Below are 16354 nucleotides of genomic sequence, written 5' to 3' on the forward strand. Positions count from 1 at the left end.
GACGAAACGTATGATTTCGATTGATTTGAGAATATGATATTTTGTAACATTTCATTAACTTGGAGGTGCTACCGTATTTTTTTTTCATATTACAACTCCAGAATTTACTTCAAACTGAAACTTTTTTACGGATGTAATTTCTTCTGCCTGATTTATTGTTTTCGAGCTTAATGTTATTCGCATTCGGACACTGTAGATTTTCACGCGAATTTTATCGATCGTCGTAACGTCCAAACGCTTTCGAATAAAAACTTACACAAAATCGCACGTACTGTTGTCAAGTAACAAAAACATTTCATCAAGCTTGTACCGATTTTTAAACGGTAAGTCGTTTCATCACTTCGATTGCACGTGGAATGCTCCATATGCACGAGTATAGCCTGTATAGGCTGGAGTAGTTAAGTACACTCAAGGTAATGACCGACGTGTTTATAGGCGAAGGCTTTTATCGGGGGTATTTTTTGAACGGCAGCTACTTTTTACCATCGAATATCCCTGCATCATAGGGAGGAAATTTTTTTCACCATTTTCTTCTCAATCCTACTTAAACACCGATCGACAATCTGCCGTAATCTATTCTTAAATCCCAACAGCGACGAAGCTCAAATCAATTTCATTATACTCGTCTACTTTTTACTTCTTCCGTTACTAGTTTTTGCACTTTTTTAATGATAAAGTCAGTGGAAAACTCTTTGCCAGCGGTCATTATAACTTCGCGTTATCAGTGTGGGAACGTATTCGATTCGAAGAGTAAAATCAAATCTCACGCTTTCCGTTATACTCGTGTTATACCGAGCACACTGGCAGAAATTCATGTAATTAACGCTACCTCTAAAATGAACTGTTTAAATTACTACGATATCAACAAAGATAGCAACACTTATTACAATTTATCTCGTACATATACAACGATGAAATTTTTATTGCGTGAGGAAACGCTGTTATTACCAGCTGTAGCGTTAATCTAACAAACAAATAAAAATCCCACCACGACGGTGAAAAATCTCGTTACGAGGCAATACAAAGGGGATCGTGACTGTATCCTTTATTGACGTTATTATTAATGGATCAGTATAGCCATAAACTGACTAACTCGGAAAAGTTAGGAGCGGCAAGTGCGTTTTATTACCCAAGAGTTTTCCCCGCGTTGCACCATCCTTCCACCCCCCCTCTTTCTTTCTCCCTTCACATTTCCTTCTCTCTACTTTTAACGGAGACAGAAAAAAGAAGGGCTAGAAAAATTGAAAATAACAGAAACTAAAGAAAGAAAGAACGAGGCGAGAGATGGAAAACGCCGTGAAGGGGTTAAAGTGCAGTTGCGTGCTACTCAATTTCGGTCTGACGCGTTCTCGCACTCTCAACACGCGTATGCATCGCTCCGAACGGAAGGATAAGGTTGACGACCGTTTATCGTCGACGGATCCTTGCTTCCTTGTATCACTCGTCGGACTGACTATACAGGCGTCGGGCTAGCCGACTTCCCGCCACAATCAGCTGCAGCCTGCGGCTGTCGGACGTATCTGCATATGTGTACATATACGCCTGGATCCTCGTTGACTTTAGTGGAATCGGCGTGGGTGGGCCTTTACCACACGCAAGGTGGGGGGGGGGGGGGGGGCTCGAACCTACTAACGTCAATATTTTTTACCAACTTCCGTTCTATTCGGAATCGGGAAAAGGAAGGGAAACTATCCTACGACGATGGTGTTCTTCTTCGTGTTTATAGCCGAACCCCAGCGATGAGCAAGATTTTTATCACCCATTTACAAATTACGATTAACAATGATTTGATCTACGCAATCAAATGTAATTCGTCATAGTTCGGTGAGTAATAACTAATTTGTATGTTTGTGAGTTTTAATTGGTGGTACGTAAAGTATACACGTTTAATTTGAAAAAAATAAAATAATGCCTGAACAAGACAATAAAACGTCGTCTGATGGGCTGCTTCAAGGACAGAGCTGAAACTTACGTTACAGCAACGATTGCCAGATATATTTACGAGTAGAGACAATTGACGCTTTATATTTATTGTATCGTAGACTTAATTTATTCAGCTATTTATTTCCATCCGGTTAATACCTGCGATACAATATTTCAAACCCCCGTTTGCCACTTTGATCAGTATAGTATACGTATATCGTTTTATTGATAATAAAAAGTGTGGAACTCTGACATTTTTGATATTATTTTAACAATCAACTGGTGAATATTTATAGGAATAAACAGTATGCGTATCTCTGATTTACATGACGATGTATATGGGCAATTCGATGTTAAATTAGACAAGTATTAAACTCGTTTTTTTTTTTTTTTTTATTACATCGCAAGTTTATTTTTTTTTTTTTTGAAAAAGTGTAACAAGTAGAAAGAAAATGCACGTGATTTTTGACACTTGAAAAATTCTATCCAACTTGACGTGAAATTGTTCGCTTATCTGTAAAGTAAATTCCCCCTTTCACAGCGTATACTTATATAATTACATGGTTGTCTGTATAAACGCCGAACAGAGGACGTGGGGAACTTCAGATTACGAAGGGAATTCGATCGAGATTGGAAATGGGATAGATGATTTGATTGGATAAGCTAGACATATATACCTGTGGGCAACTGTGCTATTAATGTAATTCGACAATCCCCAAGAAACACGAACTGGAAGCATTGGCGGGGCCAACCGAACTGATCGAATTCGGAGATATCGTTTAATTGGTCGATTTAGGAACTAGCAACGCTAACAACGTAATTAATACTATAATAATAAGTTGCGAAAAAATCGTTTCATTCACACTGTGTTGGAAATAAGACGTACCGATTTTGAAGTTTTTACTGAGATCGGATCTTTGTTTCGTAATCTTCACATTTTTTTATTCCGATTTGATACTTCTTGAAAATTCGTGAAGATTGAATGCGGAAGTTTTCAAATTACCTTTTTGAGGATAAAGAAAATGTCGAAAATGACTTTCTGGAAAAAAATTTTGTCTCATTTATTGTATTTACGAAAACAAAAATTTCCGGCCACATATTAAACGGGACGAATCGGTGATAGTATTTATAAATTAATTATACCTGTGCGATTATTCGACCTTGATCAATTTATCCAAATGAATCGATTGACCGGAGAAACGATTAATTCAAATTCCGGATTAATTGTGAAAACGATTAATCAAAATTTCGATCAATTGATTAATCGATTAATTGAAAGAACAATCGACCGAAGTCTGCGACTATTCGATTAATCGCGCAGCTCTAAAATCTAACGATCGAGTACAATATTTTTTGTCTACGATTGCTTCATAGCGAAATCCGTTAACTACGTATGCTATAAAATGCCTGGTATGCAGAGGTTGTAAGATTTGTTCGAATCTTCCCCGATTTTGGCTTCTTCTTTTTTAAGCAAATACCAACCTATTAAACCAATTCGCATATTACATGCTTAGGTGCGAAAAATCTTTACTGGGGGAAAATCACAGACTTGAATAGTGATATCGCAACTGCAACAGTTCTGGTGCCGATTGCTGGCGAAAATGTTGGACGCGTAGAATGGGCAATTACTTTATGACAGATGGTTATGCCACTATTACTACTTAGTGAAGTTGGGGTGATGCTATCAAGGAAATGTAATAGATCGTTTGAACTTTACCATCTCTCGGCGCTAGCTGCAATTACGCCTCACTCGAGCGTAATGTTCTCCTATTCTTCTCTTATCGCTACCGCTCTGTTCGCTTCACTTTAATATTAACATATACAATTCTTTTCCATGAGCTATAATATTCGTCGCCCGCTTTTATATTATACGGATCGATCCTCCAGTTTCCAGCTAGGTTTTTGTAATCCAAATTTCAATGTAACTGAAATTTGGATATTGTATAACTCGCACCGAGGTATAATAATCTTAAAATTTTAAGACACTTAAACAAACTGCCAATAAAACACATTTTTAGACATTTTCAATTGCATGTATACGGAGGGGACAAAAATGAAGGTTTTTTTTATTTTACTAGGTGAAAAGATAGACATTTTGGAGCATATCCTAAAATTTTTACGGTGAGATGAAAGTCCGATCGTGTTTAAATCGATGCAAATATTCTACTGATATAGAATATATCCAAAAAATAAGAAATTTATGGAATATTTACACCGATTCAATTATGATCTCATTTTCACCTGACTCTAAAAGTGTCGCAATATGCTCGAAAACGTTCATTACTTGACAGAAAAAATAAAAACAAATCACAGTGATACTTCAGTTATACATTTCTCAAGGGGTATTGAAATACTGATGTATAAGTGAGAATAACGTTGAAGCGAAATAAAAATAAATATTAAAACCTAAATATTTGAAACATCCATAATGGTAAAATTGATAAGTTTTTAAGGTATCATCTTGTTATGGTTTCATTTACTGTATAAAGAACAGCTCTAGGGGACGGAATAAGTAGCTTATAAGTGAAATAATATCTCACGATTCGCAGGCAGAAATTTCCAGGAGCAGGAAAATTCAACGTATGAATGGGAAAAACGTGCAAGTGCGAAACGTATAACTGTTCTTAGAATATGCAGGACTGAAAATGTCGAGAAACGTGGTTTTTGCGTCAGTTTCTGAGGATCTACAGAGGATCCTTGGAATTTCCTGTTCTAAGAAACCAGATTTCTTCACACAAAAAATACTAGAGAAAATATTTGCTTCCGACGGCAGAAAGTGCTAAAAATCCTGCAACAAAGACTCTGTTCAAAAATTTCACACAACTGTTCAACATGCTTTTTACCCCGAGAACTGAACGGTGTGTCTTGTACAGCTTGCACAGCTTGCACGTCTTCTCTTCAACCCCTCGGTTATTTCATTCAATATTATTCCCGCTACGACGTCGTCACGATCGTCAAGAGTCCTCAACGAATAGAACGAGCTAACCATTCCCCTGCAGATAAAGAATAATATTATTTCTTATCCTTCGTTCCTGCTCTCCTCACAATTCCCACTGAGCTGTTGAGAATAAAACTACAGTTTATCGGCGTTCGTCTTTCCCTCTATTCATACGTTTCTCAGTTTCTCAGTTTCTCAGTTATAATTCTTTATGAGACAGCCTCGATGAAATTTTACTCTGCAAATTTCAATCCAATTTACAAGGTAAAATTCTTGTACGGTTTAATTTTCACGTCAGTCGAATGTAATATTAAAGTAACGCTGTTGAAGTTATTTCTACAGTTATTTTTACACAAGTACCGTAAATGCAGTATCAGAGAAAGTTATAGAAATTCGCGTGAAACAACAATCGACAGATCAAGATCGTCAAAAATACAGGGACACGAAATAATTCACAGATATTTACGAATGAAGTTTTCACCCGAGTGGAGAATTTTTTAGTTCGCTTTTGACGGGAATTTGATCAACGAGTTGTATGATCCGAAACAGAGAGCTAGAGGATATCGAAAATCGAATACCGCCAGGCTGCAGAGCTTGCAGATACCTGTACGAGCTGATCCTCCGGGCAGTTCTTGTTATAGTCCGGAATTCAATGTGCATCAAGTTCCGCAAGAGGATATATGTGGATAACAATATACCCATGCAGTATGCACGCTTTACAGAAACAGCTTAGTAATATCCACAGACGTTGCACTTTTCCAATCGGTTTTTTTTTTTTTTTCTTACCCCTCAACAAAATTACCACGTCAACGTCATCATATCGTACCATTTTTTGTAGAAGCACAGGGAGAATTCAGGCACGAGATAACTCGAAGAAATTGTTTATTGCCTCTGTTTTTTTTTTTTTTAATATGCCCAACCGAAATATATGATTGAATTCAGTATGTAAAAAATTCAATTGGTGAAACAGTGGGATGGAAATGGTTTGTAACGGTCTCAGGAAACTGAACACTTCAACGCGCATGCGCAGAGTGATTGGCCAACTGTGTTTGTTTCGAGGTTATGTTGAGTGAATGTCCCCTCGCGTTTTAACTATCGCAAGTTGACAATTCGTCATAAACTCGGGACGGCTGAAAGTTTTATTAGCGTCCAATGCATCACGTGATTTCTATGAGTGAAAAAGAGATTTGGACCTATAAAACTTATACGTTTCAGTATCTCAGAATTTAAAGTAGAAAGAAAGCTCGTCCTGTGTGATTGTGATTAGAAATGATTATAATAACGTGAAAAATTGTACAAAGAAACTACAAATTTATTTAAAACTCTTTTCTATGATCGACGTCGCTTCATTTCCCGAGAAAAAAATCTCCAACGTCCGGCAGGAGAAATCGAAAACGCTGGTCTGCAATAGGACGAAGAAAAGAATTGAATATCGTTTCGTTAGTCTTTTGAAATTGGCGAAACGTTGAAACGAACGATAAAGATTGTTTCGAGAAAGAAAAAAAAAAATAAAGAAAAAAACTGTCAACAGGAACAACCTTTCGGCTCGCGGTAAAACGCCTTTAACATGATTTTTTTTTTTTTTATATCGATATCGAAACAGGGAACCGACGACCCAGCTCGATGACCGCATCAGAGAGACAGGAAAGAAAATATTTGGATTGCAAAACGCGTTATTAAATCGCGAAAAGCGTGCGTAGTCCTCGATTCCACTTTCGGGCTCGTCAAAGGAAGGCCGAGAGATTTCGTCGCCTCTTGAAAATCCGAGGTGAATCGCTTTCAAAGCCTGCACGCGGTATCCGAAATGAGACACTCTTGAATAACAACGTCTCTCTTATTCAGGGGTAACGAAAACTGGGATACAATGTTCGAGGCTTGAAGCGTTAGCAAGTTCGATTTTCAGTCGACAAATTTACGCATAACGATCACAATAAAAATAATAATGATAATAATAATAATTTGAATCGACATGTGCGGACGGCTGCTAATAAACACAATAAAAAGGGAGAGAAAAAAATTCGGCAATTTGAGGGAAACAGAGTGAAAACAATATCCAATGAGAAGAAAATATTGACGACTCTCTAATTTTACAGACTCTGAACGCAATATACACGAACCTTTGTGAATTATATTTTCCATTTTACACGTTTATAAACAACCTCAAAGCTCGATGAAATTTACTAAAGCGTTAAAATGTTGCGAGCCAGTAGCAGCAGCAAAGCGTTGCGTTAAAAGCCATTAACTTTATCTTCCGAATATACAAATATGCGTGTATTCAAAGGAAGAAAAAATAAAAAATGAAACAGGGAACAATTTGTTAACAAGAAACCGCCGCGATTAGCGCTTCACGTATACGGCGATAAAAACTTTCACTGCCTTCCGGCGGCGTGAAAAACGCCGTTGAATAACTCGCTTTATATTTTCGACATTTGTTTATCTCAAAGCTTGGAAACGATATTGAAAAATGAACGCGCCCGCGCGTAAAACGGAGACATGTTATACGGTATGTGTGCAAGGGCGTGGGATAATTATTGCGGTTGAAAAAAATGGTTCACAATAAAGACTGAAGGGTGATGTAGGGGCGTGACAACAGGGTGGCAGGAAAAAAAAAATAAAAAAAAAAAAAAAAAAAGGTAGAGAGCGCCAAAGTGCCACGAGGGTGCTAGAAATCCTTGCCCTTTTCACCGTCAAATCTAACTTCAATTAGGGTAATGGAGGCGAGTTACTTCGTGTCACTGCGTGATTAGGAGTTCTAGACTAGAGAAAGGGTTTCGAGTTGCCTAGTGCCTCAGAGTTCTGGGGCTTTGTAACGCGGGATCAGGGAAAGGAAGAACAGAAACGTGCCACGAGTAACTGGTTTTTATCCCGATGATGCAGAAGCACTTTTTGCCGCTGAGATTGAAAAAGGATTCAAGAAAGTTACAGAATTGCATATTAATTTTCACAGATTATGTTACAAGTGGCAAATTTTGGTAACGATGAAATTTCAGCGTTTGATAGAAATGTTACCCTTCGATACAGCAAACATTAGTTGGAGACAAAAAATTATCAGCTTCGACAATATGCGTGAAACAAATAAGTACGACTGTTTTATGCCAGTGGATCTCGAATTGTAACGATGATTTGAACATGAATGGCTCCCAACGTCTTAATCAGAATTTAGTAAAAGTGAAAAAGTGAACAAGCTGTATAAAAAATCTCCAGCAATGTTATTCAAACAATTAATTATTGATGCACATACGTTGCGCCGTATTTACAAAAATCTATTACTTATCCACTCTGGAGATAAATATTTGTTAAAATTTTCAGATGATTTGTGAAAATTTCTATGTGACGAAGAAAATAGGCGTAAAAAGGCAGAAACGTTAGAATTAATTATACCAAGGAAATGTTTTTTTGTTCGAGTTCAGTATCATTGGCCTTAACAACACTGCTGCAGATTGCTGAACGTTTTTTTTTCCATTCCTGTCTCTTTGTTTCAATGGTCCGATCGATTCATCCTTATTAACCCTAGAACGGAGCTTAAAAAAACGTCCCAATCTTATAAATTCCACCTCTCGGGTACATCGTATCGTTAAGAGTCCTATAGGATCTTATTTTTTTTTTCGTTTTTCGACAAAGAATCACGCAGGGCAAAAAAAGTTTTCGCGCAAGTTCGAAAAAAGTGATTAAAAATGAATTTAGGTCGAGTCGAAAACTAGATCGGTTCTCTTGCGGCGGAAAATTCCAACTCGCGCGGGGTGTTTTTTCACCCTCGTTAAAATCGTTGAAGCTCAATTCAACACTATTCAGATTTCGTGCAATATGGAGTGGCGTGTTGTATCAGAGTCGCTAACGGTCGAGAAATTGGAAGTACTCTTTACATCGGCACACGTAGATTCGTACAGCCGAAAACATTGAGACATTTGTCAACTCTTGGCGTGCATACCGAGTATAAACAGTAAAATGCTGAGGCGTGACCCGAGGTTGAGACCGTTGTTCAATTATACCGGCTGACGGCACTCGGCTGTAAGGGGTAGTTTTTGTGCATTGACCCGTTTTACCGTGAACCCGGCAAAGAGGATTCCGGATTTTAACGTTAATGTGGCTATATACATAATAGCTGCTGAAGAGGTGCCACCCGAAAGTCGATTAAAGAGGTTTCAAATTGGGCGAAATTCAAATTTTCAAGTATTTTATTTTCATTTAATTTCGTGGTCTCGCCGTTATGCCACGTTTCAAGACTCTCCCACCGTCGCAATCTCTGTGTAACCATTAATTGCAGTTGTAGCGACTTTGCTTCAATTATAATCTAAAGGCATGAAGTATTAAATAAAGGAACAAAAATATTTAACATTAAGTGCGTTTGCGTTTTACAGTCGAAAGAATTTAAAATACTGATGACGTGTAGGTTTTGTAATTAAGGCCACGTGGAATACCGTTAATATTTTACCCCGCATTTTGGGGTGAAATAGAATAATTATAATTAATCCGAATGAAAATGTCAACCATTTGAGAAAATTATAATTAAAACCGAAATTAATTGCTAGTTACCAATGTAATTTGTATCTTATTTCACTCTGAGTACAGAGCCTAAATGTAATTTGTTTTTTTGTTCACTTGTTTTTCTACTTACAAAATGTAAATTTAGGAAAGGAAATTAGGCATATTATTTGTTTTTAATTAAAGCAAGAATCTAATTTTTAATTCGTTACGCCCTTCGATTAAATGTGATTAATTGCAAATTATTGCAATTAGGTGATGTCGAATACTGATGAACTCTATAAAAAATTTTGCGTCTCGAATCAGATACCTATTATTTTTCTTCCGACACTTCGCCCGTCCAGTGGAATCTGTAACGAGTGAAAATGATTTCTTTCATCCGATTCAATTTCCGTATCGCATCCTGATTTCTCAAAAAAAAAAGGTACGGGAAATCCCGGATCACGGATCCGCTTTCCGGCCGTATTTTTCACTCGGCAGCCCAAAGGCCACATTAGTGGCCGGCTGAAATTAATCAACTTTTTTTCATCCTTCGTTCACCGCGAAGCTTGCGCTGGTATCGAACGATAATAACCCCGGGCTAGCTGGCACCTAGCGGTAATACATTTTCCTTTATTATTGTTTTTCTTTTTTTTTTATTTTTTCTCGTTTTTCTTTCCGTACAAACGGTAATGATCCTCCTGCAGCTATAGAGGCTTTTAAATTTTCACCATCCCATGCGGAAAGGGCACGCGAATTCTGCGATCCTCGGGAAATGCTCTCTCAACTTTATGCGACTTTGCATAAATTTTTTATTCTCACAAGTCGTACCGTACGATTCTCGATTGAATAATGAAGAAATCTCCTGCTGAAACAACGTCACTCCTTTTTACCAGTCGCTCTTCATTTTACGAGGGAGAGGGTGAATATGCCAAGGGAATAAACTCCCGGTGATATGTACACGGATTTAATTGCCGTTTGTACTTTATCCACAGTTTCACAGAATTTATGGTCGAAACGCGTACGTGAGGCGAAAAAATCGTGAATTTCGAGAACCTTGAATTCGAAAGAAAATACGGTGATCATATTTTTTCGATCGTGGAGCACAATGTTGGTACATGAGACCCGTTACTACTTTCACAGTCAACCCATAGTCCAAGGAGTCAGATGTGCCGATAGAAAAGTTCTGCCAATTGGCGTCACAAGTCACAAAAAGCGGTCAATTCAAAACTGTCAAATGATTCCGAGGTAGATTAGAATTTTACACATGAAACCTTTACCGAATTCTTCAGTCCACGAATAGTCGAAATGCGAATACTTTTTGGTCAGTCGCACCTTCGTTACTTCTTAAATCAAATTGTTGGAAAAACTAGCGTCTGCCACACGTACCGATTGGCGACATCACGCTCGTATCCCAATATACTGTTTTAATTTCAGTCACTGGTACTAAGTTTTTTTTGTAATCGTTGTGATATTATCTTGCGTTGGTACAACAATAAATTGATATTCGTGACGTTATATAGCTGAAAAGATGTATCTAGTCCAAACGAAAGACAAAAAATAAAAAAAAAAAATAAATGACACAGTAACCAGAAAATATACTGTCGTGATAACTACAATTACATTGAATAGATGTTTGAGCGAGATTTTCTTGTGATATTAACTATATTTAAATCACCATTGTAACGATATCCGTTGATCTAGAATTTTCCATCAACTGTAACAAGAAATGAAATTTTTCTGCGTGCAAACTCTTCAGAAAGATTCAAGTATTAAACCTATTTTTTTTCTTTCTTTATAATTACAGGTGCTGCTGTCACCAAAGATGCTAATACTTCAAACTAATTACCCGGAAGAAGCTCCCTTAAAACTTTAGACGCGCAACGTCCGTTGGAAAGGGTTAGTAAATTTATGGCATATATATATATTTACACACGAACACAATGAAGCTACGTTCTCAACATCAGAATTTGTTCAGAATTATGATTGGTTACAGCGTGTGGTATATAAACGAACGAATTGCGCTGCACACACTGAGGTATAACAGTTTGGAATTAATGTTTTATATTTTTATTTGTTTAAACTATTCGCGAAAAGAGGGGAAAAAGAAGAAGACGCAAGTTTTTGTTACACCTTCACGTTGCGCAAAAGCACAAGGTGCGGTCAACCGCGATGTACGTGTCATTAACTTATTCGCGTGTTTTACATTTATATTGATTATTAAAATGCCTGCACGAACCTGATGCACCTCTTGACTTTGAATTGCAAAATATTACATTATGCGATACACGGTGCATGTGATTCCCGTTCATTATTAATCTCCTACACAATTATAACGCACTTTCTTAATCTTGCATACGTAAAGTTATGGAGCATGCGCAAGTACGGTGTCATTTCTGACCAAAAACATCCCAAACTTCTATGAATATAAAAAGATTAACCGTTTCAAATAATTACAAGGTTAGAACGGCTTTACAAAATTTTTCAAAGTAAAAATTTTCCTCTATATTTGAAAGCTTTCTCGTAACAATTATATAGCAGCTAGTCAAGGTTAATTGGAAAATCAAGCCGGAAGGGCGATCGAACCCATTCATTGAAAAAATCAGTTCAGAGAAACCAGAGAAATTTCATTTGTTTTATTTATTACAAAATTCTACTAAAACAGGTATTGTAATAATAACGGTTTGAATATTGCTGAAATTACAAGAAAATTTGGCGACTCAGTAGTGTGAATATATTAGTCTACTTGCTAAATTTTTTCAGTTCGATAAGGCCTTAACACAAATTTATCGTTATGCCAACATCAACTTATCGCAATACTTAAATAGAATAGTAAGCCATACCAGAGTTTAGTGTAAAGCTTATTTTTATTTTATACACAGAACTGTATTTATCGGTTATGGTAAAAAGAAATTAAAATAGTTAAGAAACGTGCGATAACAACAAATAGAAATTTGATCGTTATTGAATGGCTCAAATCCACGAGTCGGGATAAATGCAGCGAATGAAACCCCTGCGCGGGTTGCGTAACTCGTACGTGACAAAAAAGTTCCTACGAACATTTGACTACATTTGAAAGTTCGAAGACAAAGCGACGGGAGAACTTGAAGGAGTTTTGCAACTTCGGCCCTTCGCCGGGCGTATACGTGTTCTTGCAATTAGGGTCCTCCTGAACGCCCGCGAGAACTCTGAGGTCACCGGGTTCAGAACGTGAATATTCATCGGCTTGGATACTTTTGAGCCCGTAGAAGTTCCGGCTGCCGTATAACGTACCCTAATAATTAAGTCTCTGGATTAATTAGACTCCTGGCTAACTACGCTCCCATCCTTCTTACAGGTAGCCGCGTAGTTTTACTTGCAACTAATTCAAAGATATTTTCAACGCGGGTACCTTTTATTTTTGTATCTTTCAATAAAATTCATATAAAATTTCAATTTTTTGCCAAATAACATCAAAGTGTTTCACATGTTCGCCGGCTTAAAAAAAGCAATCATTTTAAGAAACAGTATAATTATCATCGTAAGGAAATATTTGCATCCATATTTTTCCATGCCTAATAATCTTGAAAAACATCGTCGAAGAAATGTCAACGCTTACATTACCTTATCTCACCTGCCATCACGCCTGACTTTTTGACGAATAATAAATTAACGACCACACGAGAAATGCTATTATTTGCATTTACACAGCGATAAGTTTTAACATGTAAGGCTGGGTGAAAAAATAGAGTTTAATTCCAATCTTTATTATCACGCAAACGCGACGAGCCATCAACATGCAAATGCACCTCTCTTTCTTTCCACCTTCAGATTTTGCTGTTTCTATTAGAGAGTAAAAAAGAGAGAACAAATTATGTACTTCCGCTGTTTATATTTGTACAAATTAACCTTTATCTCTGAAATTTGAAAAAAAAATTCACTTTTATCACTAATGCATGAAACTGATTATATCCTTGCTCGATTAACCAAATGGATTTGAACGTGCAGGTATTCTTGTTTGAATTCTGCGTCCATTGTACGAGTAATAATCACCGTTACACCCCGCTATCGTCTACCCACTTCCGGTTTTCTTGTTGTACGCGCTAACCTCCCGCCCAGTCGTAGTTTATCTCTTGCACGCCATTGAGCTTTGAATTTTCCACCGGCACTACTTGGTATACATGAATTCATACGTACCTGTATATATATATATATAAAACTGTGTGTGTGTGTGTGTGTGTGTGTAAATACAACTACAAACACACATGCAGCTCTGTTCGCGAAACGTCGGATATGCTAGAATATATTTCTTCACCCAGCATTTTTTTTTTTTTTTTTTCTACCACGACGTACCGCCGAACCTTGTGCAAAATTTACGATATGTTTCTAACATTTTCTCTCTTTTCATTCCGGTTTTAAACAAAGAATGTTATACTTTTTCTTTGTACTTCTTACGACGCAAAATTTTGCGTATTATTATAATCTAGCAAATTATTTCGGCAACCAAATAATCAGTACTCGAGAATGTTATTCATCGTTTCCATTATAGCTGAGTTATTGACCAAACATTGTTGCCTCAGTTACGAAAGGATAACTTTCTAGAAGCACAGTTCAGAATGTCCCTGTTGATAGCGAAGATACATTTTTTTTGACCACATAAAAAAAGTATATCGAGTTAAATAACTTATGCTCAATCACACAGTGCGTAAATGTGAGTTGTTCGAAAGTGCGCATGCGCCATAGGAAGCACTAGTGTGTCAAATCAAGCACTTCGGTTGTGCGCATGCGCTAACTTCGTTTCACTTCGCTGCTCGGAAACGAGGAATTTTCACGCACGCTACACAGGCTTTAATTTCAACGCGAAGTTTTCAAGCAGGTGCGATTCAAATATCTTTAATCTTCTTCTCACGCTATTTTCGTTTTGCCATCTTTCAGGAGAAAATGTCGATGACAGGCAGCCTGATGGGCTACGAAAATAACAACGAAGTGAACCAAGCCAAGTGTAAAAAACCAGGACTCAAACCACTTCCGGTGGTTTCCAGCATTAATTCCAGCGGCGTCACGACCACGAGCAAATCTAAGAGAAATCGAAACCCACCGAAAAATGAATGCTGCACTCGCGGGCACGTCAACAGCCTTTGGTCCGTCTGGTACGGTATCGGAGCTGTCGCCATTCAAGCCTACATTGCGACGAGATGTGCGAAAAGAATTATTGGTAAGTGAATTCTGCCGAATGGTTCTATAGATCTTTGTTCATAACTAACATTTTTATTCACCTAGTTATCATTCGTTGGAAGTCTTAAGTCATACGATTCATTCAGACGAATGCACGATGTAATGTGAATGTCCTGATTTTAATTTTTCAATTATTTTTATTTGCACCACTATCGTAAACAGACAATGTTAGCTTGTTTATTATCAAAAACTGTCGACTGATTTTCATAAAATTTTGGCAGAAGTATCTGTACTATCTATAAAGTGTCATATCAGGCATAAATTAAAGTTGTATCATCATGGAGCAGAAAATGAAAAGGTAGGAATTATTAAAGGTTATCCTTTAATCTTCCGCGAGATGGCGGGCGCGCAAAAATCGTTCTCGTTAGCGAATTGTGTCGAGGATATAAAGCCCGACAAGTCGCATGGTCAAACTAATTTGATTTTAATAATGTATTCATGTATATTATGTCGTATTCTATATCCAAATGTCACTAGAAAAGCCGTGAGTCATAGATAATATAAAGAACACAGATTTAGTTTGGATCGATGACCAGGTAGATTTTGACCACCACTCGACGAACTCTCCCTTTATCAAAGAATATTGAAACACCGAATTTTTTCCGACAAATAGTGTAGAAGCATGAAATGTATAAGAAGAACAGTCGCTGATCAGCCGTTGTCATTTGTTTCAACGCCGGACTTCTCTCAATCAGAATTGTACCGTCTGTAATTTCTCTCGCAAGAATTTGAAAACGTCTGTGACATGTTTGCCTCCCGGTGAAGATTTAACTGGTACAAATCACGGTTACTGTTTGTCACGCCTGCGAAACCTAATCCGATCCCCAACCTGCATCTATCTTACAATACAAGTTGTCACCCGAGCACAATACGCTCGACAAGCTTGTTCTGTAACTGCCGCGTGTACATGCCGCGACGTCTAATTGGAAGATACGTCGGCAAAAGGAGAGCAAGAGAGTAAGAAGAGCATATTCCATGTAGGCAAACATCCTACACAGAGTAAACAGCAAGAGCCAGGATTGAGAGATAACATCGTCGGGCGATTTCTTTCTACACCAATTGTATTACCCAAGAATCGTGTTTCGTGTGGTTTTCACTCACCTGCGTTACAACTTGAGAAGGGGCTCCGATCGATTTTTACAAAAAATGAACACATCTCCGAAACGATGTAATGGTCAAAATAAGTGACACTTACACACGGAAAGATAATTTCTTCTCGATTTAGATGATTTTCATGACTTCGTTAGATCCTGTTACTCATAAATCATCGTATCCCAAAGGAACAATTTGCTACGTAGCATCGTTTCGGAGGTATATTCATTTTCTGTCAAAATCTACTGCACCTTCCTCTTAAAAGACAGTATAATCGAATGATTACTGTCAAAGAGAACTGAATCTCAGAGAAAAAAATTAGTACTTCACCACTGGACTATAACGGAACTACGAAACTACGTTCCATTTACTACCGAATGCCAGTGGTGTTCGGATGTGTAGCTTTTATGTACTCCTAAATTCCAACAATGGATACAGATATTTGACATTAAATATTGAAGATCGCTTGAACGAATCTATGTACCTACTTCTAGACTCCAATTTCTTAGCAATGAATACTAGTACTTCCCTGTTTAACATATCAAGAATTGTTCAGCAAGCTTTTCAATCATTAGAATTTTCCATGCATACCGGTAGATGCAGTCTGAAATTATCAATAAAATCAGTATACCTGGTCAACTCGTCATTAAATGACCATTTATGCAAAGCTCTGCACTACGAAACATAGCTGGAATTATTCAACTTCATAGAGCGAGTACAGTTTTC

General features: G+C 37.4%; 1 protein-coding gene across 1 annotated transcript in view; it reads left to right on the plus strand.

The window, feature by feature from the left end:
• LOC124301494 (protein tincar) overlaps positions 1-16354 on the plus strand; it is a 131065-nt gene that overhangs the window by 87784 nt on the left and 26927 nt on the right. Inside the window, exons 3-4 of the mRNA XM_046756615.1 lie at positions 11130-11221; positions 14237-14516. Of these exons, the coding sequence (XP_046612571.1) occupies positions 14243-14516 (274 nt within the window). The 5' untranslated portion in view covers positions 11130-11221; positions 14237-14242. The remainder of the gene's footprint in view (positions 1-11129; positions 11222-14236; positions 14517-16354) is intronic.

This window comes from Neodiprion virginianus, chromosome 3, assembly GCF_021901495.1.
Source record: "Neodiprion virginianus isolate iyNeoVirg1 chromosome 3, iyNeoVirg1.1, whole genome shotgun sequence".
In the NCBI taxonomy this organism is placed as follows: domain Eukaryota; kingdom Metazoa; phylum Arthropoda; class Insecta; order Hymenoptera; family Diprionidae; genus Neodiprion; species Neodiprion virginianus.